The 25,494-nt window shown below is 48.6% G+C and overlaps 1 protein-coding gene across 2 annotated transcripts in view; it reads right to left on the bottom strand.

Moving 5' to 3' along the window:
• Positions 1–25,494, bottom strand: part of Mad1l1 (mitotic arrest deficient 1 like 1) — a 305,826-nt gene that overhangs the window by 224,963 nt on the left and 55,369 nt on the right. The window contains exon 10 of one of the 2 annotated variants that reach the window (XM_048330376.1): positions 18,436–18,522. The exons of the other annotated variant lie outside the window; for it this stretch is intronic. Within the exon in view, the coding sequence (XP_048186333.1) occupies positions 18,436–18,522 (87 nt within the window). The remainder of the gene's footprint in view (positions 1–18,435; positions 18,523–25,494) is intronic. 2 annotated transcript variants of the gene reach the window in all.

Genomic DNA, 25,494 nt, shown 5'->3' with positions numbered 1-25,494 from the left:
CGTCCCCTCTCCTTCTGCCTTCAACAGGAAGAGAAGCCCCCGTCCCTGGGGGCAAGCACGTGTCCAATGGCGGGGACCCCAGAAACCTGATCCTTGGGGGGCTGTGGTCTCTGCCCATAGAGGAAGTCCCGTGACATCACCTGAGGGACAATCCTTCTAGCCAACCAGTACCTCCTCTCATGCGCGCGACTTTGGGGGTATATCTGTTGGCTCCTCTTTTGAATAAACCAGAATGCCCCTGAGGCTTCTCCAGGGACCCCACGCACCCGTGTCTTCCTTGGCGGGTTTGGGGCACCCTGCAACCACGCCACCGAGGCTACCTGTGGCCATCGCTCCCATGTGAGAGTGATAAAGGACCACACGGAAGAGGCAGACAAGCCCAAGACCCCCCCCCCCACGTGGATGGGGGGGGGGTAGAGTGAAGCCCGGCAAATGGCGACCGGAACGTTGAGCCACAGAGCCCACGGGAGTAAGTCCGTGGCTGTCAGTAGCCCTCGGGAAAATTGGGAGTGAGTAAATTCTCCGGGAGGTGTTGGTTCCCCACGGAAGAGACGGTGTGGCAGACTCGATCCGTGTCCCAAGAGGCTGCGGATTTTGGGCACTTGGGCCAAGAGCCAAGGGATTTCTGCAGCCCGCAGGGACGGGCATGAATGCAAGCTAGCAGCTTTGCCCGTCCCCTGGTGCCTGGCGGGGCAGAGACCACAGGGGCCGCCGCCCCGCCCAGGACTTTTAAAGTCCCAACTTGTGAGCGGCTGCGCGCATCAGGGACACAGGACCCAAGGCGGCGGCGGGCGCCACAGGGGGTCACAGCCCCAGCAATGTTTGGGACTTGGCGAGCATGGGCAGCACGGAGCTTAGCGCCCCAGCACTCTCTACCTCGAGCAGCCCCTCCCACCCCCGCTTCCCCCTTCCTGCTTCTGCCTTCCCGCTTCTGAGGCCTGGGGCCTGGCAAGAGGGGGTGGGGGCAGAGGCAGCAAGTGAGAACCCGACCAGGAAAGCATAGGCAGCGGGTGCTGTGAGTCTACAGCATGCATCTGTGTGTCTGTGAGTGTTTCTGTTGACTGAGGAGAGGTTTCCTTTTGTTTTTATCAACCACGTGGTTCTATTATGGGCAAAATAATACCATTTGCGACTGGAATTCCAGAAAACTTAAATGGAAAAAAAAAAAAAAGCAATTTTAAGAGCGCTCAAAGTCCATATGTATTGTCTATGTGTATGTCTGTCTGTCTATGTCTATCTGTAAGTAAAACTTAAAAACAAAACAAAAAACAGGTTTTAAACCCAAACTGATCATGTTTGGGTGCAAGCAAATGTATCTAAGAAAAACTCCAAAAGGTTCTAGTCAAGTGTACATCTAATCCTGACAATTCTTTGACATAGACTAAGATTTTGATTCTCCATTTTTTTTCCCTTTATTTCCCTATGCTCTCATAAACTCTTTAAGATCAAGGGACCAGAGTCATTTTGGAACAACTGCGCAACTGTGACTATTAACCTAAATTTTCCTGACCCAAAATTAACATTTTGCTTCCTAGGATACAGGTCCAACGTGTGTATTAGCCGCATGGACTGTGGCCGGAAGTCACCACAGTCTGTTCCCAAACTGCCTTGGTTTTTTCTGGTCTTTTATAGTTGTTGTTCCCCGCCCCCCGCCCCCCAGCTGAGGAGCAAACTCCTGGCCTTGCGCTCTTCCGCTGAGCTAAATCCCCAGAGCCTTGTATATGCCTTTATAGATTGGAAAAACTAAACCCAGAGCACTTGCTCTGGAGAAATGTCTCTTCTTGTTCTCTTCAGGAAAACAAGGACAATACTGGATTTCTTCTGCTCTTCCAAAGAGAATATAGAAAGCCTGCCTGCATACAACAGCAGTAGCGGTAAAAAAGCAGCCAGCTTCCCTTCCCTGCTTGTTTGCTTTCTAAACTCTTCCTTGAGCGTTTCTCGAGGTGTAATATTTCACTGTAGCAATGTCTACAGTTTTGTACAAAAAACTAAAGAAAAAAAAATTTTTTTGGCCAGTCCTGGGCTTTGGACTCAGGGCCTGAGCACTGTCCCTGGCTTCTTCTTGCTCAAGGCTAGCACTCTGCCACTTGAGCCACAGCGCCGCTCCTGGCCATTTTCTGTATATGTGGTGCTGGGGAATCGAACCCAGGGCCTCATGTATATGAGGCAAGCACTCTTGCCACTAGGCCATACCCCCAGCCTAACTAAAGAAATTTTGCACAGTGTTTCTTCCACTCCTCTCCCCTTGCTGTTTGGTTTAGGGGGGTCCCGTTAGAAGGAATAGGAGCTGAGGTTTTGACACTCAACCTCAATGTTTCATGATAAAAATGTTTTAAAAAGTAAGTGCAAAGGGGCTGGGGATATGGCCTAGTGGCAAGAGAGCTTGCCTTGTATACATGAGGCCCTGGGTTCAATTCCCCAGCACCACATATACAGAAAACGGCCAGAAGTGGCGCTGTGGCTCAAGTGGCAGAGTGCTAGCCTTGAGCAAAAGGAAGCCAGGGACAGTGCTCAGGCCCTGAGTTCAGGGCCCAGGACTGGCAAAAAAAAAAAAAAAAGTAAGTGCAAAGGTTTAGCACCTTCGCTTCAATGTTTATTAAAAAAAAGAATGTTTTACTAACCACATGTGTTTAAGTTACCAGTGGTGGACTACCAGGGATGCCAGAACTTAAACCTGCTTCTACCTCACTGCCAAAAGAGGAATGATGTCTGCACTTATCCTGAATGGTGCGAAACAGGCTAAAGACTCCAACTTCTCTGGACTGAGCCAAATGGATGGCCCCTTACCTACTCCTTTTGTGGAAGAGGCTCTATATATATGTCTTATGTCAGCATTTGCCTTATGCCTACATATGCCATATGTTACAACATCCCCTGCTAATTTAAAAAAACAAAAAAAACAAAAAAAGGAGCAGATGTTGGGGACAGCTGCGCCTTTAAGAGGGCACAGCTGGCTTTAGCCCGTCCCCTCTCCTTCTGCCTTCAAAAGGAAGAGAAGCCCCTGCCCCTGGGGGTGAGCACGAGTCCAATGGCAGGGACTCCAGAAACCTGGCCCTTGGGGGGGCTGTGGTCTCCGCCCATAGAGGAAGTCCCGTGACATCACCTGAGGGACAATCCTTCTAGCCAACCAGTACCCCCTCTCCTGCGCGTGACTTTGGGGGTATATCTGTTGGCTCCTCTTTTGAATAAACTAGAATGCCCCTGAGGCTTCTCCAGGGACCCCACGCACCCGTGTCTTACTTGGCGGGTTTGGGGCACCCTGCAACCACACGCCACCGAGGCTACCTGTGGCCATCGCTCCCATGTGAGAGCGATAAAGGACCACACGGAAGAGGCAGACAAACCCAAGACCCCCCCCCACGTGGATGGGGGGGGGGGTAGAGTGAGGCCCGGCAGACCCTGACCACCTCCCCTGAAACTCCACACACTTTCAGGGCACCACACTAGCAGATTGGGGACCAAGGGCTAAAATGAAACTTGCAAGACCATATGTGAATCCTGTGCTGTGAAGGGAACTCTGTGAAAGGACACCTGTGACCTACAATCTTAGCTGCCCCCTCCTTTACTCCTCTGCTGGTTTCCAAGCACATCCATGTCTCATGGTTCCTGCTACACAGGGAGTTCTAGCACGACAGGACAAGTGGACATCAGCTCCCTTGGGGACCGCACAGCAAACACACTAACGGAAGACACTCACCTCAGAGCCAGCAAGCAAGAGGTGTTTCAAGAATGTTCCAGAGGCATCCTAGCCCAAATACTAAAAGAAGAACAGAACAGAGTTCCAAGGTCTGGCAAGGCACAAGCCTCTTATTCTTCAGCTTTTTATGAGAGTCTACATTAAAAATGGTTTAAACACAATAAAATCTGTTACATTTATGACAAGAAAATATGGAAAGGCCATTAAATTAGCAGAGCATAGAAATGAGAGGGCACTAAGCATCCAAGACGCCCCAGCAGAAATAGACAAGGAGACTGTTAAATGGAAATCCGTTTAAATTCAAAGTACTTGCTCTCCTGCCCTGCTGCCCCTGACAGGGGATACTGTCAAAACACCGTGGGTATCCCTGGGGTCCTCCTGCTTGTTCCCCACCAAGTGCTAATGGGAGACTGATCTGGGTTTTCCCAGCTCCCAGCCAGGCTCCCAGCAGTGCCTGTATGGAGCTGAAAAGGCAGCAAACAACTCCTCACCTCGGCCTCCCTGGTCACAAAACTAGTCTGCTTTTACTGAGAAGCAATAAGCATCAAATAAGCTTATGCTGCCCACCCCACAGCCAAGGAGCCACAGTTGGGAAAGCCTTTTTCTCAGTGACCTGACCTCTATCTTACTTGGTCACTTAACTTTTACTTTGAGAGACTTACTTAGAACAGAGCTGGGTTTATTTAAAAACTCTAAAAGCCAGATGCCAGTGGTTGACACCTGTAATCATAGCTACCTGACAGGCTGAGATTGGGAGGACTGCAGTCTAACAAAGAGGTTGTGAAAAACAGTAGCCTCCTCATCTCAACAGAAAAAGCTGTGCATAGTGACACCTATCTGTCATCCCAACTACAGCAGGCATGTATGTTATTAGGAGGACCATGGCTCAGGGAAAAGCAAGACCCCATCTCAAAAAATAACCCAAGTGAAAAGGGCTGGCAGCACAACTTGGTGGTACATCACCTGCTTATCAAGCACAAGGACCTAGGCCAAAACCCTAGTAGGACTGCCAAAACAAAAAACAAAACCCTGAGTAGGAAATTCTGAAACAGAAAATCTAAAGCTCACGTGTACTCATCACCCCTTTGATGAACACCTTGCCTTAGTGGGGTACACCTGTCACAGAGGATGAACCAACATGGATATGATATTATTAACTAAAGTCACATGGATGGTCTATCTTTCAGATCATTTTTGTGTTCCATGTTGTATGGGTCAGGACCAATGAATAATAATACATACCTCCCAGTATAGTATAGCACAGAATTTCACTGCTCCCGAATCCTGTGTTCAACCTGTGTATCCCATCTTTCCACCATTCAACCACCATGGGTCTTCTAATGTCTCAACAGTCCTGACTTCACAATATCCTAGAGGTGAAATTCTACAGTAAGCAGCCTTCTCAGATTGCCTTCTTCCACTTACAACACACATATGATTCCTCTGTGTCTTTTCAATGTTTGATAGCACCCTTCTTTTGGCACTGAATGGCATTCCAATTTTTGGGTGGACCACAGTTTGTATACCCATTCATCTATGAAGGACATTTTAGTTGCTTCCAAGTTTGGGGAGTTAAGAATAAAACTACTAGCTGGGCACTGATGGCTCTCACATCTGTAATCCTAGCTACTCAGGAGGCTAAGATCTAAAGATCAAGGTTCAAAGCCAGTCCTGGCAGGAAAGTCTGACACTCTTGTCTCCAGGTAACCACCAGAAAACCGGAAGTAGAACTGTGGCTCAAAGTAGTAGGGCACTACCCTTGAGCAAAAAAGCTCAGGGACAGCACTCAGGCCCTGAGTTGAAACCCCATGATCGACAAGAAAAAAGAATAAAACTACTAATTAACTCCAGGAAATGGGAAAGAAAAAGAATAAAGCTCCTAGCCAGGTGTGGTGGCTCACATCTGTAATCCTAGCTACTCAGGAAGCAGAGCTAGGAAGACTATGGTTTGAGCTTGAACAAGCAAAACATTTGCAAGACATCATCTCAAACAATTTTAAAAACAAAACAAACAAACAAAAAAAACTGCTTGCCATGATATGTCCATCCTAGCTCCATGGGAAGGACAGAGAAGAGGATCACAGTCCAAGCCAGGTGCCAGAGCAAAATTCTATTTGAAAAATAATAAAAGCAAAAAGAGTTGTATGTGTGCCTCAGATGGTACAATACCTGTCTAGCAAGTCCAAGGCACTGAATTCAAACTCCAATCACACACACACACACACACACACACACACACACACACACAGATTGATGCTACTCTAAACTGTGTGCAGGACTGTGTGTAGACATGTTTTTTATTCATTCAGATAAATTCCACAGGGTGCAAGTTATGAGCCATATGGTGAAGTATATTTAGTTCTGTAGAAAACTGCCAACTGCACTGTTTGTATTCCCCCGGCAATGAGCGAGAGTTCCTGTTTACACCCTTGCCAGCGTTTGGGGCGGTCAGTGTTCTGGATTGGAGACATTTTACCAGGTGTGCTTTGCTGGCTCATTGTTTTAATTTACAATCCCCTAATGAAGTATGGTGCTGAGCAACTTATCAAATGCTTATTTCCCATCTGTTTGCCTTACTTGGTAAGCCGGCTATTCAGATCTCTTCTCCATCTTTCTGTTGGGTTGTTACTGTTGAGTCTTAAGAATTCTTTGGGTATTCTGGTAAGAATCCTTTACCCAGCATGTCTCTTGCAAGTATTATCTTCTAGTTGTAGCTTCTGTTTTCATTCTGTTGATAGTGTCTCTCACAGAGCAAGAGGTTTTAATTTTAATGAAGTCCAACTTTTCAATTATTTCAATTTCTTCCTTTCCTGGATCACGCCTTTGGTGTCATGTATTAAACTGAAGGTTGGAATTTTAAAACTCTATTTGACATGGACATCTACATTGCATTTCCACTAAGGTTTTGTAAAAGGTATAATAATCATGTCTAGATTTTTCCCTGTGGTGTCTAGTTGTCCAGCAATGTTTGTTGAAGACTTTTCTTCCTCTATTAAGCCACCCTGCTCTGCTGCTGAGGTCAGCTAGTATATCCATGAGCTAGTATTTATTTCCAGCTCTTTAATCTGCCTGCCACCAGATCCCATCTCCCATCCCCCATTGATCCTGTGTCCATCACTACAGCACTATGCTCAGTGCTGGGGCAGAGAACATCAGCCCTCCAGCTCTTTCCTTTTCAAGGGTATCTTGGCCCCACATGAGCCTTAGGCCCTGCTCATAAATCCTTACAAAGGACCCACTATACCTCCAGGTTAAGCTGGGAACAACTAAAGTCTCCATGATAGTGACTCTTCCTACACATGAACATGAAACAGTTCTCTAAGTATTTACATCTCTGGCTTTTTTCAGTAAGGCAGTAGTTTAGCACATACAGATCCTGCATTTGCATCTTTTACTTTTTGATGGGGTGGGGGGTGGAAACAAAGGTGAATGGTACTATTTTCAGTTTGGAAGCAGCTGACCTGAGCCCTAGAACCTAGGTGCTTCAGCCAGATCACCACCTGCAGCTGCCACATTTATTCCTTAGTCCTACAACTTTCCTTGGTTCTCTGTAGAGTCCTGTCACCTGTGAACAAGGTTATCTCTTCCTCTCCCAACTGTATGCCTTCCCTACCTCTTCCTATCCTCTTACATCAGTGAGAACTTTAGTACAAGGAACAGCGGAGCTGAGTGGGGACGTCCTGGCCTTCTTCCTCATCTTAACAAGAAAATTTTCAGTTTATTTGGTTCTAAGATAGAAATATTTGACAAGTAATAGGAAATTAGCTTCTCTACCACAACAAAAGAAAATCTGCCACATAAGCAGTGATAGTCACCACTGAGCTCACATGGGTTCTGCAGCTGTGGGCTTCTCTGGGGAAGCCGTATCACACTAAGCGCCAACTAACCTGGGTCTCTTGGGGTTCCTGGGAGCATCCTAAGACTGCACAAGTTTCAGACTGTACAGAAACCAGGCAGGCCACTTTTCTGCCCAGGAATTAGGGTCTGCTGCTCACCCCTAAAATCCTCCCTGGACAGACTCCTGCTGGGATGGGCCTCTTCTCTGGGATGTTGGAAACACAAATGCAAAACGCATGAAGGAAGGGAAGGTATCAGCAGAGTTTGGACCCCAGCCTCCAGCATCCTCATGATGTTTACCCATGGGACCCTGGGAAACTCTGGCTTCTGCACAGCATAGTCAGAATCAGGACCCCCAAGTCCACTCTCCCCATCCTCCAGTTGCTTTGCTTCCACAGCTTAGCCTCCCAAGCAAAGCAATGCCCTCTGGTTAGGGTCACACGCCTTATTTCATCCTAGAACCTGACAATCACATCTTCCACTATAAGGCAAAGCAGGTAACCAATACTCGCCAGCCAAGGACCCATGTGGCAGTCATGGTGACATCAACAGTGTTCTTCTGGCTAACTATATGTTTGTTGGCCTCAGTATTTAAAAGGGTTAAGAACAGAGGTCTAGTCCATGACCAGCCACACTTAAAAAACCCTGCCTGAGAGATGATGGGGCAAGGGTGAACATGGCTAGGAGATACTACAGCCTAGTACTCAGATCCAGGCATCCACCAGCACCAGCTCTGTAACCTCAGGGGAAACCCCTGCAAATGTACAACACACAACCAGCCCATAGGCTCAGGATAAGGATCCAGGTTGGTCATGCATAAAAGCAGAGTACACAGGACTTAATAAACCTATTCTACCACTCTAGTTTCAGAGCAGGATCTCCACAGGCCCTTACATTAGACATATGTGTCTAATGCATTTCCTCCAAAAGAAGGAAAATGAGTGACAGCTGTCCCAAAGTCCCAGAGAGAGAGTCAAAGTCCATACCAGGAGAGATGAGTGAATGGCCAGGTACAGGCCAGGCTGCAGGTGTGGGAACAGTGAGTTTGGCCTGTACACAGTAAGCCACATGGGCTTCTGGGCTGATCTCCTATGGCAACTACAACAGAACTAACCACTCAGAAAGTGATTGCACTTGGGATGAATTTTTCTCCAGTGCTTGAATAAAAGAGGGAGTTTCTCATTTTATCCACTTCCACATCCCTTAACAATAAGAACTTATTTAAAAATCCATGAATATGTAAATACCATTTTAAATATGGAAATGCAAAACATGCAAAGCAACAGTCTGGGTGTGAAATATTAATGGCATCTCGCTTTGCTGAAGAGACAACACAAGTTGGCTGAGCCAGCAGGTTCATGAAGCCTGGCCCTCTCAACTCCAAGATAGTGGCAGGTGGATCCCACAGTCATAGAGGGTCCTTGTCCTGAGGCTGGAGCATGCCCAACCTTCTGCTGTATGCAGGGCAAGACCTCAGCCTGAGGGCCTTCAGCCCAGGCCTGGGCTGTACTTGGCAGCTCATCACCTGAAGGCCCCATTCATCTGTCAACACAACCCTACAGGATCACACATCAGTGGCTACAGCCAGAAAACCCAGCAAGTTTTAGTGAGGAGCCCAGACATTTCAGGAGCACAAGATGGACCAGACGACCCCAGAAGGAAGGACAAGCACTTAATCTCTGGACCAGAAGCAGGACAAAAGCATCTTGACACATGATAGAGCCCAGGGCAAAGCTGGAAGAAGGCTTGTCATCAAGCAGGGCTACAGCCCACTAAGAGTAGGCAGCACAGCTCAGGACTACACCCTCTTGTCCCCCACTGTGCTTCAGTAGAACTGACCAGAAAAGAACTGAAAGGCAGAGAATATGGCAGCACAAGAAGGAAGAGAACTACAGGAGACACCTGTGACAGATGCTCACTCATCTCACAGTCTTTCAGTTCATTCACTCCTTCCCGTTCTCCCTCTCCCTCTAATTGACCACAGAATGCATAAGCGGGCCCAACAATACCACAAGAAGCCCCAGGAGGAACCCTGCAAGGAGAAAACTGGCTCCAAGTGCTGCAGGCACCACCTCATGTCCAAAGGCAGCTACTGCAGGCAGGTGCCAGCCCATCCAAGGATTATCCCCACACTGATGGCCCAGAGATCCAGCTCTGCCAATCAGCCCCTAGAACAGGACCACTGGGCAATCTTTCCCTGCCAAAATCCTCAGATGGGAAGAGGGCATTTGAGAACCAAAATGAGCAGTAGACTACTAAGCAGAGAGCCAGGAGTTCAAAGGCTATGACAGCTCTGCAGAGTCAACATGAGAAGCAGTAATCACATTTCAGCTGGAACCACATAGATATGCCTTATCACCGAAACATGCTTTTTGTAATCCCTTCATGATACAGCTTTGGGGGTACCTGGTATACTTAGAGGCTCTTTTGAGCATTAGGTGCCTGACACCAAGTTTATAGAGAGTGGACTGCACCCCAAGAATGGGCCTTTAGCAGCAGTTCACTGGGTCTGTTCTTTTTGCTCAAGGCTAGCACTCTAGGACTTGAGCCACAGCACCACTTTTGGCCATTTTCTATATATGTGGTGCTGGGGAATCGAACCCAGGGCTTAATGTATTCGAGGCAAGCACTCTTGCCACTAGGCCATATTCCCAGCCCTGCTGGGTCTGTTCTACAGCCAAGGAAACCAGAAGAAAGCTGACTCCAGAAAGATGCAGACTGCTGGACATGCTGTGACCATGACCTCTAGTAAGAGGAAGGGCTGTGATGAGTGGTTGTGCTCCAATCTCAGCCTGAGAAGCACTTCAGAGACAAAGATAATGGCTACAGGGGTTCTGCCCTAGTGACACACTGGCCTGAAGCCACTTTGACTTGGGTGCCATTGTGCCCCCAGGCCATCATTGGACTAGGTCAATCTAACACGAGCAACCTGAAGGCCACACCCAGCAAACACATCAGGCACCGTGCAGGTGGATATTTGGAAAATTGGCCTAGAATCAGCCCAGATATGACATAAAAACTAGAAACAGGACACACAAAGCCCATGGCAGATTCTACAGCCAGAGAACCCCAACCTTCCAAGAGGGGACCACAGAGTCCACTGCCCTGAGGAGAGGAAGGCTAGCAAGAGCCTGCCTGGACTCATGAGCCTCACTCCCAAGCAAATCCCACCTGCCCACAACCAGAGCCTACCAGCTCAGCCACCTCTCATGGACTGACAGTCCCCAGGCCACCGTGAGGCTGACAGCAGGAGCCTCCTTCACAGGACAACCATGGGCCAGGGCTCATGTTTGCCCTGTTATTCTGCAGGTGTTCACATCTGGGGCTGTCTTGTTTCGTTTCAAGTTTCCCCCAGAATTCTAGCTCTGATATTCTAAAATATAATCAAAACCTACATCCTGAAACATCCCCTAATGTACTTTGTAGTCAAGAAATAAATTTATCTGCCCCACTGTCACACACACTTCACCACTTCACATTGTTTCAGCGCTTCTTAGTATCTACAAATGTGTGTGTGTGTGTGCACGTACACACACACACACACACATACACACACACAGCTCCTCCTCTCAGGCAGCTTATCTACATCTCCTTTGTCCCCACACTGCACAATCCACAGCAGCACACAGTCCAAGTTGATATAATTGATGACTAGCACCCCACAGAGCGACCACCTGGAGAGCCACACTGCCCATGAGGCCTGCTGGACAGCAAAGCCCTAACTGAACACAACACTGGGTCACTCCCACTTTGGGATAGCCTCAGACAGAGGCCTATGCAGCTTCCCAGGTACAGTTTACAGGGAGACTTGACAGCCCACCACTTATGAAAGGGCAAACAGTAAAGCACACCCTCCAGGGGGGCTGTGCCACTGTGCTAAACCGTTCTTCTGGTGGAGGCCGAGCAAGAACTAACATACTACAGACAGGATGGGAGCCAGAGGCCAGTGTCTGGCCAGCCACAGACAACACAAGGCACCAACTCACCAACCTCAGCTGTTGTCACCCTGGCCAATCAGGTAACCAAATTTCTGGAAATCAGGGGACAGGGACAACTGGGTGAGGAGACATGGATACCACACACATACAACTCACAGCCACATCAACATCACAGGCCCACAGAAACCCAGGGCCATCACTTCCACTCTCAAGGAGCTGATGGGACAGCCAGGAAAGATGTGTTTACTCAACGAATAATTCTTGGGCATGGATTAGACATGAGCCATAGTTCCAAGATCCCCACCAGCTGGTGGAGTTCACATGCTACCTGGGAAGAGAGTCACAACATGAGCATGAATAAGAAGACAAGCAGTACAATGAGTAGAGAAGCCAGGTCGGGGGGGGGGGGGGGCACCTGGTAGATGGGGTGCCTTTTACAGGTGGGCAAGAAGTCCGAACAGATACCCTAGGAAGGTGAGCCAGGGCAAAAGCTCCAGGTCAGGGACAGGCCCAGCCTGCTGCAGCTCAGTGTGACTAGGTCAAGAATGTACACAGATGAGCAGAGGTCCAAGTTTACAGGACCATGGGACTTTAAAGGATACATCACAGCTGTGGCACTCCAGGGTGGGAGAAAAATGACTTGTCAGGCTCCATCACTGCTGCTGCTGTTGCAGAGCTGAGACCTGAGTAGCCCAGGTAGGAGAGGGTGGAGGTTGGTCCAGAAAAGTCAAGGCAAGTGGGAACCCTGGCAGGACTCTAGGACACTGAGCAGGCTGAGCCAATGGTTGCTTACCGCTTTCACAAGGATGTGAGAAAAGCAAGAAGGTCTTCAAGGAAGGGTTGAAGCTCAAGGCTTGTATACCAGTGCCCTTCACCTTTTCATCTCACTCATTCACTCTTCACTAAATACAAACACAGGCAAACAAACGTAATTACATAACATATATTCCAGTGGAGGTCTAACATAGATGGGTCTGCGAAGGCCACCAGAGGAAGTAAAATAAGGCCAACACTGAAAAAAGCACAGGGACCAATCAAGAGACAGGTCAGGAAGACAGAGGAGAAGCAGGAAGGGCAAAGGTATCCAAAGAGTGAAGGAGGTCAGCCAGAGAAGCTGGCAGGAGTCAGGGGCAGGGTGCATACTTTACAGGGGAGGCTGCCAACCATCTAAGAGTCACAGAGGGCTTAGGGGTAAGGATAACACACCTAATCTTTAAAGATCCCCTCAGAAAGCTATATGGAAAACAAGTGGCCTAAAAAGCAAATACAGGTAAGTATGACAGAACTTCTTGTCATCTGAAGGAAAAGTGGTAACAGAGTGGCATGCCACTCTAGCATGGAAGAAAGAGATGCACTTCAGGAGCACATGCTTCCAATAAGGCTGGAGACAGGGCCACAGGCTCTAGATGTAGAAGGATGGGTGCCAGGTCCATGGTGACTAAGCCACCAATACAGAGGGAAGGGGCCTCAGGTCTGGAAGAATGGGTGCCAAGAGCTATGGATACCAATACAGATGGGGGGCAGGAGCTCCAAGTCTGGAAAGATGGTGTGCCAGGAACCATGGTGACTGGGACAATAATGGAGACAGAGGGCAGGGGCTCCGAATCGGGAAAGATGGAGCCATGTGCCTGGGACATCAATACAGATAGGCAGCAGAGGCTCCCATTCTAGAATAGGATGCCAAGAACACCAATACAGACAGGGGGCAGACTCCAGGCCTGGAAGAATGGGGCATTGTAGGGGCTGCCACGGAAGACATGTGAAACAGCTGATCAGACACAAACAGGCTCGACACCTCTGCCAAAGCCCATTTACATTGAGTGACATCAAAAGCCAAATGGCCATGGCAAGTCTTCTGTCTCTGTTCCTAACAACCCCAGGGGCTAACTCAAGCCAAGACTGTAACTGGCTAAGACAAGCATGAGACCTGGCAGGGGCCGCAGCTGCAGGATGTGGTCCAGGCCAGGGCAGAGCCAGCTATGTCATCACTCTTTTTGTCTTACCCACTGTACCTACCATATCAAATCCAACATCTCCACCATGACATAAACACAACCCCTCTGACTGTTGCTGCTAGCTACACAACAGAGGCTCATCTCACCTGTGATGCCCAATGGGAGCTCACCAGTGCCAGCTCCCTAACATTCAAGAGCCACTGATCTTGGTGCAGCACAAAAAGGGACAATGATTATTTCTCCATTATTAGGAGCCAATACCTCACTGTGCCAGGCCTCCACCACAGCTTTCAGACATTGTTAACTTCATCCTCACAACACCAGAGCTGTAATTGCTGCCATTCTGACTGTGAGCTGTGGAAAGACTAAACTGTTCAAGGACAAAGCACTCCTCCAAGGTGGAGCTGAAATTTGAACATGGGCAGCCTGTGCTTAGAGCCGGTGGTGACTGTTCACCATCATCACTAGCACAGGGGCACATATTGACAGTCACTCAGAGGCAGAAGCACGTCCTAGCATCATGAATCCTGGGTGCCTGTCACTGGCCTTGCTGGTCTCTGGACAGCTCGAGAGCACTATAACTCACACAAACACCAGCTGACAAAAGTGACAAGGCCTCATTATACTACAAGATGTTTTGAGAGATTGGCTAACTGCTTTGGACAAAGAGCACTAAGAATTACGACTATGATTCTGATCTTAACTCACTCTTGGGAGGCAACAGGGGTGGCAAGTAAACAATCTCAGCTATATGGACAGGATGATGACCTCCTCACCTGCTTCCTAAGACTCCTTTGCTAAACAAGAATGCAGTTCCTCCCAAAAGGCAGACTCAAGAGAATGGCCCTGCATGGCCCAAGGAAATTCTGCAAGCGTCCAGGAAGGACCAGGACTTTAAGTGATTCAGAGGCAGCAATAGGTGACTTTCCAGATCAGCTGCCATTAGTATGCCAAGGTGAATGCAATTCTTGCCTGGGTGGTAGCACTTGAAGGCTGACTATATAGAGCCTTCTGAAAAGCCTAGCTGGGCCATCTAAAGTAGCCAAACAGACCAACAAGTAGAAGCACCCATGCCCACATCACCTAGCAGCTCATCTCCACTGGTTCTACAGACTACCTTAAGGTGCACAGAGGAAAGCTGGATAATACCAAGTACTAAGGATGTGCAGCCCCATGGTCTCTCTCTGCTGAGGAAGTGAAATGAGGGGCATGGGCCCAGCACTCCACAGAAACTTGTATTCCCCCTTCAAGAGCAGCACACAAGCCCTGTAGTCCAACCCTATTTCTACCACTTTGCAGCAGAACAAGCTGGAGCTCATGTTCCCTAGGTGCAAAGTCGTAATAATATCCGTGTCTACCCGAGAGAAGTCACATGCTGCTGAGGACACACTGAGCCTGGTGCTTGGGCAGCACATGTCCACTAGCATAGACTGCTCTCATTCCCTCAGTGCCCACCTGACAACAGGTGACAACACTAAACATCAGAACCCAGACAGGTCATTACAGGCCATGCTCCCTTCACTCTCTCTGCAAAGTGTGACATGTATTTCCAGCAAAGGAGAGGAACCCCAAACAGCAGAGCCCCTGGGACCCTGGTACATGCTTCCTAATTCTGATTCTTCCTCAGCTCAGTGCCTCTTCCCTATAGCTCAGTGCCTATCCCTCATGATCAGCAGGATAATAGTGTAGCCAGCAGCAGAGGTGAGGCAGCAGTCAGGGGGTAACCCAGTGGTATGTGGGGTGCCTCTGCCTCCCAACATTAATGAATCCTGTGAGAGCACAGAGGCTCTGGGCAGGCCTGATGAACCCTGTGCAGAGAACAGCAAGTGAGGATTGTGTAGACATTTGTCTATAAGCCTTATCCTCAGCCACAGAACCAGGAGGGACATTATCAGATTCAAAGAGCCAAAACGGAGGGAAGGGCTGCCAAAAGGCAAAATTCCTTCACACTGTAATCAGATTCCATCCAGAGGTGAAGAGGGTGGGGAGACACGCACAGACAGACCCATTCATATTAGTGATGGATGGTACCCTGTCTCTACAAAGCCTTTCAGAAAGGGATAAACAGCCTTCCATGATGGCCCTCTCAGGGAGCTGCATGCAAATGTATGCTTCTAACATTCTGCAGGCTCTTTGTCCACTAAGCAAAGGACCTACTCCTGGCTGCATAGCCAACCAAAGGGATCCTTCTTATCCACCCACCAAGGCTCAGTGGTAGAGTGCTCACCTAGCATGCACAAGGCCCTGGGTTTAATCCCCAGAAACACACACACACACAAAGCATATCACTACATTGCCACAAATCATCAAGGGCTATTGAACTCCAGATGCACAATCCTCTAAACAGCCCTAAAGACATTCTGTCCATTCTGAGATAAAGACAGTTGAATAAACCTGAACAAAGCTGCCAGCTCCTCCCTACCTACAAATGTGGCCCATCCTCATCTCTTGCCCTTGAAACGGGCTCAATAAATTTCTTGTCTCTAAGACACCAGCCCAATCAGAAGGAAATAAAAGCCTCATCACCAACAGGTCCAGCCTCAAGCTCTACAGAGCCAAAAACATTAGGAAAGAGCAATCTCAGTCAACATAGACTTCGTCAGTAACATGGGTCAAAGCCAGATAGATCACAATGGCAGAAAACTCAATGGCAGCCACTCTTGGCTATTGGTAATGCTATGGTACAACATATGCTCTTCCTGAAGACACAGGTGATGACCTTCTGCTCAGGCTCCCTCAATACCAGATACAGGATGGTCTACTTCCCCACCTCTCATTCACACAAGAGCTCAGTATGTCTAGTGCAGTAACTGCAGAGACACAGATGGGAGTCCAAACTACACAGACAACATAAAAACTCCAGGGAGGAGACAGACCTCCAGGACTTAAACACTCACTGAGTCTGGGACAGACACCAAGTTACTGAGCCAACGAGCACAGAAACCAACAGCAGTTCTGCACAATGGAGGAAGAGTGTGCCCCAAAACAAGCCGTGTTTCATGAGCAACAGTACAATGGGCAGTGGGCAACATTTGCCCACTGTCATTTGCCCATTGTCACTGGGGATCCCACATTGCCCTGGTAGCCCTACCTAGCCTCATCACAGCAGTCTGAGGACATCTCTAATCTCAGTCATGATGCCTGGGCTAGTTCCCCTCAGTGTCTGACAGCTGCTGCGTCCCTTGTGCTGATTGATGGGTCACCCCATCTGTCACAGCTGCACAGCCCATGTGCCCTTGCACATGTTCTGCAGGAGCCTCCCAGAGCAAAGAGCCATGGCCATGTGAAGCCAAAGCACAAATGGCCAGCACACAGAATCCCAAATGAAACTGGCCCTGGACGAACACCCTGAGGCAGACTGGGGAAGATACTGGGGACCTCACTTCAGCGTCCCGAGATGCCAGTAAGTAGAGCCCACAGTGACCTCTAGGCCACAGAGAGTGAAGCACGGGACACCTTGAGCTCACCTTTCCTAGGGCAGCTACATTGGCTCTGGGAACACAGGAGTCCTGAGACAGGGGCAGATGACAGGAGTCACAGGGACAGCCTACTCCCAGGACAGGCTGTTCCTGACACTCTGCCCCCACAACGAACCCAAAAGAAAAGCATAGGCACATGTATGCACAACACATGGAGCTCCCAGACCTTGGGACTCTCTGGGCAGACACTGATCTAACTGCTACTTGTCAAAGCAGGGAAGTACAGAAAGTACCTCACTGTTAAGCAGACAAGTTTCCTTTCCCTTAATAGTGCATTCTGTTTCATAGAGTAAAATGAAGGGGATTGCCAGGCTCTACTTCCAAATCACTCCTCATACCCGTTTCATCTCACAGTGCCTTTGAAAGCAAAAGGCAATCTTTATCATTTGGGCTTTTAAAGCAAACTGATTTGATTATGTCCAACATAACCAGCTGCTTCTAAAAGCCAATTTTCAAAGTGACATCAGCCACCAAAATAAGAAACCCTTCCTTCTGGCTACTAATAAATTATTAAACAGCTATCTCCACAGGAAAATGAGGCTTCGGCCTGATAAGCAATGGCAAGCAAGCTGGCTCTGAACTCTCCTCACAGACCTGCCCATCCCCGAGATGGGACTCTCCCCCTCATCATGGCCACACAGCTTCTCCCAATGGTCCTTGGGACTGAAGGAGCCTGATCCCATGACCCAGGTAATCCAAGGTGTCAGGAATGAATGGGAGGCACCCAGCGGGAGTCAGGAAAAAAGTAGTATAGGCAAAGACACCATGCATGTAGGGTCCAAGGGAAAACACCTAGTGGCAGGCCTAAATGGACCTGTAGAGCCACCCACCTCTGGACCCCTGCTAGGCTAGGAAACAAGTCTTCCTGCAGCTCAAGTCTGCTGGGGAGAGATCTTGTCACCTGAAATCAGAGGCACCAGACAGCTGGACATTGTGTCTACGAAGACACCACAGGCACCCCAGGAGCAGGGTTTCTACTCCAGGCTCCCACAAAGACAGGAATGCTCAGAGCTAAGCAGGGACACCTGAACCAGCAAGCCAACAAGCAGGTACCCCAGATGAAACTGATGAGGCCTTCAAGCTGCATTTCACTACCTTGTGATGAGAACAGGGCTAATGGCTACCAGTCCCCAGCTCCCCAACCACTAGGGCAGATTCAGCTGCTGTGAAGCACAGCCATTCCCAAGTCTTGTAAAAGTGGTTTCATGGTACACAAGTATAGGGAGGTGCAAGAGCTATTAGGGGTGCCTGGCCCTCTTCCTCTTCTAACTTCCTCTGGGGTGGTGTGCTTTTTTGCCCACATGAGCCCCTGTCTATCCCTAGGAAGTCCCCACCAGAGCCAAGCTGATGTTAGCACCAGGCCCTTCCAAACATGTGAGCTAATAAATAAACCTCTACCAGCCTCAGGTACTTCGTGATAGTAGCAAAAGACAGCTTGAGACACTGAGTGATCCAGAGGGGTACCCACCGTCTCCTCTCAACAGCCTAGAGCAAGGAGTCCCCATGCACACCCCAAGTGAGCAGTCTACCTGGTGGTGATGGTATTGTTCTTCTCCCTCAGGGACAGCTCCCGCTGCTGTAACTCCACCACAAATTTGGAAAGGTCTTCTGGAGTCCTAAGGGAAGAAAAAGACTGAACATTCAGTCCCATCTGTTCCCAGAAGTGGGTCTAATCTTGCACCTAAGACAGGACCAAAGCCATACAGCCACTGACCACTCAAATGAGGACAAGTGAGGTCGTAGGCATTCGCATTACCGGGGTCCAACCACAGCCCACCCCAGCTACACACCAGTTCCAACCTAGTTCCCCAACTACATAAGGTTACTTTCATAAGGTCACTTTATTCCACGTGTAAAATCAGAAACAACACATAACAAATAGTGTCACTTTGCCAGAGGCAAGACATAGCATCACCCCATGCCTGGCACAAGGCAGTATCACTACTGCCTCATTCCAGGACTTAGCTCCTCTCTCACTTCTCTAAAGCAACCATGTGAAGCAGCACATGGAGGAGCACTAGCAGAGCCCCACAATTGTGCTGTTCCATTAAAACTACTCACGCTCTTCCCTTTACTATCTTCATCCTGCAATGGGGAAACTGAGCCCTGAAGACATTGCTTGGTGGTGTAAAGTCCACTCACTCGTGATTGAAAGCACACCTAGTGTGGATCTCATCTGCTGACGACTACTGCTGCAACAGGAAATTTACCCAGAATGTCCTGAACTGACAAGAACATCCTCAAGCACATGTGGGATCTCGGCACAGCATAGAAGGGTGGCACAGCAGCTTGAGGCTGAGGATGAATTCTGCTTTCCTCACTACCCATCACAGGAGTGGGCACAGGGCACACAGAAGGCAAGTTCAGGGCCATGTGGTGGAGAGATTCCCATAGGAGTCCCCACTGCTTCGCTGGACTGGGTGGCAGGGAAAATTCTGTGTCACACTACAGGACACCATTGTGGGCCATTCTCCTCCTTGCCTTGTGCTGCTGTCCTCAGGCCAATGGCCAACACAGCTGTCAGGTAGGGAACACTGACATGCCCCTGAAAGGCCATTCATCTCTCTGAGGAGCTCTAGAGTCCCATGGGCAGGGCCCTGGCCAGCACTGGCACAGAGTAGCCACCTCAACCCACTGCCAGATGCATGCTGCTGTGGGCCCAATTCTCCTCTCTGGATTCGTATGCTGAAGCCCTAACTCCAAGGGACAGACTTTGGAGATGGGGCCTTTGAGAGGTGATTAGGGTAGGTGGGGTCAGGAAGGTGACATCCCTTCACATCAGGATCAAAGCGCTGGTAAGGACACCATGTGCAAGACAGGAGGAGAGCCAACCTCAGAGGTAGACCACTGTCTGCAGAACCACAGGAAGGAGCTCCTGTTCCTGAAGCCCTGCCTGTGGATTTAACATGGCAGCAAAGGCACAGAGGCTGGGATGCCACTCTTGCAGAAGGACCACCCGCATGTTCAGTTACAAAGGATGCTCAGCAAAGGGCTCAGGCACACAGAGCACGAATCCATGTACCAAAGCTGCTCACACAAGTGCACATCCTAAATACACAGGAATCAAGTACCAAGGATGTTCTTATGTTATATGCCCTAGGGCTAAGGACACTGCTCAGAAGTAGAGCCCTTTGATTTGATCCCCAGCAACACTAAAATAATAAGAGCAATAATAACAATAATAGGACAAACTTTAGACAGCAGTGCCCCAATTATATCCTGGGCTCACCTTTATGACAGAGCTGGAATCAGAGGTGGCAATCCAGAGAGCTTTACCTTCATGTGTACTATGTAAATTTCTTATAATGAGGATGTATATTTCATATGTATGAATTTGGCCTAAGACAACCTAGTAGGGGTGAGTTAGCTAGTGAGGGGAGTAAGTTACTGGAACCTTCCACTCTGACAAGATAATGCACCTACACACAGTGCTCAGGCCAGCACAAGCACCAGCACCAGGACCAGGACACAAACAGCCTGGTATGTGGAAAAGGAAGAGATGGAAGCCTGGTATCAGGAGCCAGGCTCAGCTGTGCTGGAAAAAGCACCATGCTCAGCTTTTGGTGGTCCGTCTTAAACCCTGAGCTGGTATGGGTACAGAAGAGAGGCTGGAGGAGCTGGGAGTCCCTGCGTATTAATACACTTGCACAGCCCTCTCCACATTGCAAACCCAGGGGCCAGCATACATACCTCTAACAGGCAAGAAGTGTTTATTTTCTAGAAGCCTTCTGACCTGAGTGTGGGTAAAGCTACTCAGAGATGCTTACCCAGGGCACTGCAGGGATTAGCTAAGTGCTTGTAACTGGACAGAGTCATGCCAAGTGCCATTACAGACTAAAAATACCAACAGCATCCACCCTGAAACCTGCACTTCACAACTACAAAGTGGAAGCATTTGGGACCTTGGGAGCTTCCAACACGAATGACAGGAGAATGACAGTTCCAACTGCAGCCCAAACTGTGACATCTGCTGCATAACACTGGCCTCAGCTGCGAGGCCTTTCATGTTCTAACCAGGGGCTTGCGGGGAGGGAAGTCCTTTTGTTCCATATGCAGCTGAATTTTGACTCAAACTCAGCTGTGTGCAGAATGCAGTGGGCTGTGGGACCGAGCCCACCGGTTTCTCCCTGAGCCCAAGCTGAAGCTATTTTGAGTCCTAACAGCAGATGCCCTGGCTCTTGCTGAAGCCCTCAGTGCCAGTTTCAACAAGTCTGAAAAACACTACATCCAGAGGATGCCAACACCAAGCATGAATGAAACAGGACTGCCACAGAACCAATTAGCAAGTGACAGACCTCTAGCTTTCTTCGAAGGTGCCATTGTTTCCAAAGAATAGGAACCCACAGGATAAGACCACAGGCCAAACTGCTAGGGTTGGGCTTCTGCCAGGGCCAGCGCCCAACCGGAAAGAACAAAAGCAACATGGTTTATTGTTTTTGCAAAAAGAATGCCAAAATCAGAATAGAAAACATTGGATAGCAAAAATGTACTGAAAGCCAAAAGAATGGCCAGCACTCACAGCTGAAAAGCCAAAGGGCAGCCCAGACTTCTCTCGGTAACATACCACAACTGCATAGGAAGATGACGTGCAGGTCCAGGGCTATGAGGAGCACAGGCCCGGCATGGAGTGCCTTGAACAGGGAGATTAGTATATGCTAACTCCACTGGGCAGTGAGCTTGCCCTGGCACAGGCACTGGGAGGTTTCCCTAACAGTGGCAGTGCCTGCTTTCCCCAATCTTGAGGCCACAGAATGAGAGGTTGAAAACTGGAGCAGCCATAGCCATAGATAGCTTCAGGTCACTCACGGAAGACACCATTCCATCTCATCATCACAGCTCCACAACATACTGGCCACATGGGGCTGAGGATATGGCCTAGTGGCAAGAGAGCTTGCCTCGTATACATGAGGCCCTGGGTTCGATTCCCCAGCACCACATATACAGAAAATGGCCAGAAGTGGCGCTGTGGCTCAAGTGGCAGAGTGCTAGCCTTGAGCAAAAGGAAGCCAGGGACAGTGCTCAGGCCCTGAGTCCAAGGCCCAGGACTGGCCAAAAAAAAACACATACTGGCCACAGGACAGAAAGCTACATTTATCCACCCACCCTGCAGAGCTACCTATTGCCTGTGTCCAAAAACGCAGAGAAAAAGTCACTTTCCCTGGGGAAGGGGAGGCAGGGCTGGCTGCTATCTCAGGCATGGTGGTCTGCTCTCCAGCTCTACCCACACACCAGAGGCCTCAAGTGAAGAACCAGCAGGACCCATCACAGGACAGCCTTTCTCAACAGCCAATGACCATTTCCATGTAGGAATATCTGGCCTAACCTAGTAGCTCCTAACTGTAATCCTAGCTATTCAGGAGGCTTAGGTCTGAGGATCACGGTTCCAAGCCAGCCTGGGCAGTTAAGTCCATGAGGCTCATAGCTCCAATTAACTACAAAAAGCCAGAAGTAGAGCTGTGAGCTTTGACTCACGTGGCAGAGTACTAGCCTTGAACACAAAAGCTTAGAGACAATGTCCAAGCCCCAAGACTGGGAGCAGGACAAGAAGGTAGATACTTCTCAAATCCATTATCTCAAAATAGCCCTTGGTCAGAGCCAAGCTCCCAGCTACACATTCTTTCCTACAAAACGCCCACCCCCTCCCCTAGGCCTCCACAGAGCTCACTCCCTCATCCACCTTTAGGTCTCCATTCAAAGGCCCTCTGGGTTTTCAGTTGGGCCTTCACCATCCATCACCTGGATCCTGCCACATTTTCCCATGACAAATTATTGCATAGCAATCTGGCCATCATCATTTATAATAAAACAATCATATTCTTAAATACATTCAGTAATGTAGAACACACAATCTACACTATAAAAAAGAAAATAATATCAGTAAAAGGATTCCTATTGGGGCTGGGGATATGGCCTAGTGGCAAGAGTGCTTGCCTCATATACATGAGGCCCTGAGTTCAATTCCCCAGCACCACATATACAGAAAACGGCCAGAAGTGGCGCTGTGGCTCAAGTGGCAGAGTGCTAGCCTTGAGCAAAAAGAAGCCAGGGACTGTACTCAGGCCTTGAGTCCAAGCCTCAGGACTGGCCAAAAAAAAAAAAAAAAAAAGGATTCCTATTAAAATAATCAGAACTGGCAATGACTACAAGAATTGGTTAAGAGGAGAATCAAATTAAATACTTTAAACAATTCTTCCCTAAGCAGCAAATTTCTTCTTCAAATATAGGTCCACATACTGAAGTTTCATCCTTTACTCTTTGTATAAGCCACATACATGAAACATAATTTGTGATTTTTTTGCTTTGCTTCTTCAAAACAGACACCTGCAATCTTCCTAGACTCTACAACTTTTCCTATTCATATTTTACAGTTTTCCTTCTTAACAATCTCCTTTGGACCTTCTAAAGCATTCAACTTAAGTCTTCACAGAATGTCAAATGCTTTTTTTTGTTGTTGTTCTTCTTCTTTCTATTTCTTTTCCTTTCAGTATTATTGGGGTAAGAACTCAGGGCCTCATACTTGCCAGGCAGGTTGTGTACCACATGAGCCAACCCTCCAGCTGTTTTTGTTTTAGTTATTTCTTTTCAGATAGTGACTTCTATTTCTTGCCTATGGAAAGTGATCCTCCTACCTACAGCCTCTTGTCTAGCTAGGATGACAGGCATACTTATTTTGTTAAGATGGGACCTTGCTAACTTACTATCTGGGCTGATTTTAAGCCATAATATTCCTGCTTTCCACCTGCTGAATAAGTACGATCACAGGCATGTGCCACCACATCTAGCCACTGTATTGTTAAGTTGTCACCAGCTCCCATCATTTTTTCATTAAAACTATGATACTACAATCATGTGTTCAGCTGTCGTCAGCAGGCAAGCTCAGGGAGGAGCGGCACAGCCTGGAAGCAGGCCTGAGTAGCAGCATCACCACTGTCTCATAGCTCTAGAAGGAGTCACAGAGACACAGTAGTCTGTCAGATGGTGAGTGGGGAGAGGTCAAGTATGCAGATGGTTACTTATATGTTTTAAAGACATGCTTTTCTGTTGTAATACACTTCCATCCTTTTTAGTATAAGACTCACAGGGATGGAAGACTGATCAGAATTTTCCAGAGCAGGCCTGGGGCACACTCGTCAACACAGACTGGGTCAGTTAGGGGTGTGCCCCTTCCAGAGCTGCTACCTACCCTACTTCCCACACAAGTCCCACCCCAGGCATTGCCCAGGCTCAGCAACAAGAATCACAGTAGACAGAAGCTATGCATGGATCACATTCTCATTTTCAAAAAGCAGACTCTGCAAACTACCAGGAGCAGAACGAAAGGCCTAAGAATTGGCATCTTAAGTTCGGAAGTCAGACTGCACAGTCAGCCAGTGCTCAAGAAGTCTAACTACATCCGCTGTTGGCCATGTGGCTTCAGAAGAATCAGCTGACCTCTCCAAACTCAATTCCCTACTCAGGAAATGGAAGTCATGAGAACCAAACAGAGGTCTTTGCAATAAGACTATCAGAAGGTGCTATTGGGTCATGGCTGCATTATTAGGAACCACAGACAACACTCTGGGCCATGCCCAGTGAGAAAGTCAAGTGGACCTAGAGGTCTCCTGAGTGAACTCACTGGAAGGAAGACTACAAAAACAACCATTACCACTCTTGATGAGGTGGGCTACAAAGTGAAGTGCTACGTAACCATCTAGTGTATCAATCACCAGTACAGACTGGTGTATCCTTTATGTGGCCCCTGGCCTCATTCCAGAGAAAGGTGCCGTCCCCAAAAGTGCCAAAAACAGAAAGTAAGCAAAGATGTGAGAGAACACAGATCAGTAAAGACTGTGCTCTGGAGCTAGCCAGGCATGAGTTCAGATCCCAGCCTGGCTTCAGCCTCCTAGTCTGTGAAGCAGGGGTAACGCTATGCAAGCTGACAACCTTCACTAAAGGCATCCAGCCACCACTGAACCACTGTGCCATCCCTGCTGCTGCCTCACATTGTGACCCCACCTAAGCCCTTTTGCAGCCACTTGGGCACTGAGAGATGGCAAGCCTGCCACCTCATTCATCACACACAATGAAAAGGACATCTGTTGAACGATAGAACTACACTCCAAAACCACACTGAGGAGCAGGAAGCAGGGTGCAAAACATCACTTCTTGGGGCACAAAGAAAAGGAGTGCCTGATTCATTCACTGTATCTACACAGAGACTGCCAAGAACGATTCAGTCAACAGATTTAGCCCAGCCAGCACTCAGGAGGGGGTGGAGGGATCACGAAGCTCCAGGTCAGCCTGGACTACACAGCAAGACCCTATCTCAGAAACAGCAGCAACAAAAAGATCTACCCAAACATTACCATACACATAGTCCATTCAAGGCACTCTGGAAGCTGAGCTGATGGAACACAGGGTACCCTAAAAATTTTACTACCTGTTGGAGCAGACAGACACTGTGACAAAGCTAACACATAATACACATTCCCAAGAGGAGGGCAGTGACAATTACAGCATCTGAAGGGGACAGAATGACAGGAATGGGGGTGATTGCTTCCAACAGTCAGTCAGTAACAATCTCTGAAAAGGTGACCTCTGAGCAGAGA

The sequence above is a fragment of the Perognathus longimembris genome, chromosome 1 (assembly GCF_023159225.1).
Source record: "Perognathus longimembris pacificus isolate PPM17 chromosome 1, ASM2315922v1, whole genome shotgun sequence".
Taxonomy (NCBI): domain Eukaryota; kingdom Metazoa; phylum Chordata; class Mammalia; order Rodentia; family Heteromyidae; genus Perognathus; species Perognathus longimembris.
The sequence above is the reverse complement of the archived record's forward strand: the minus strand, read 5'-3'. Positions and strand labels throughout refer to the sequence as shown.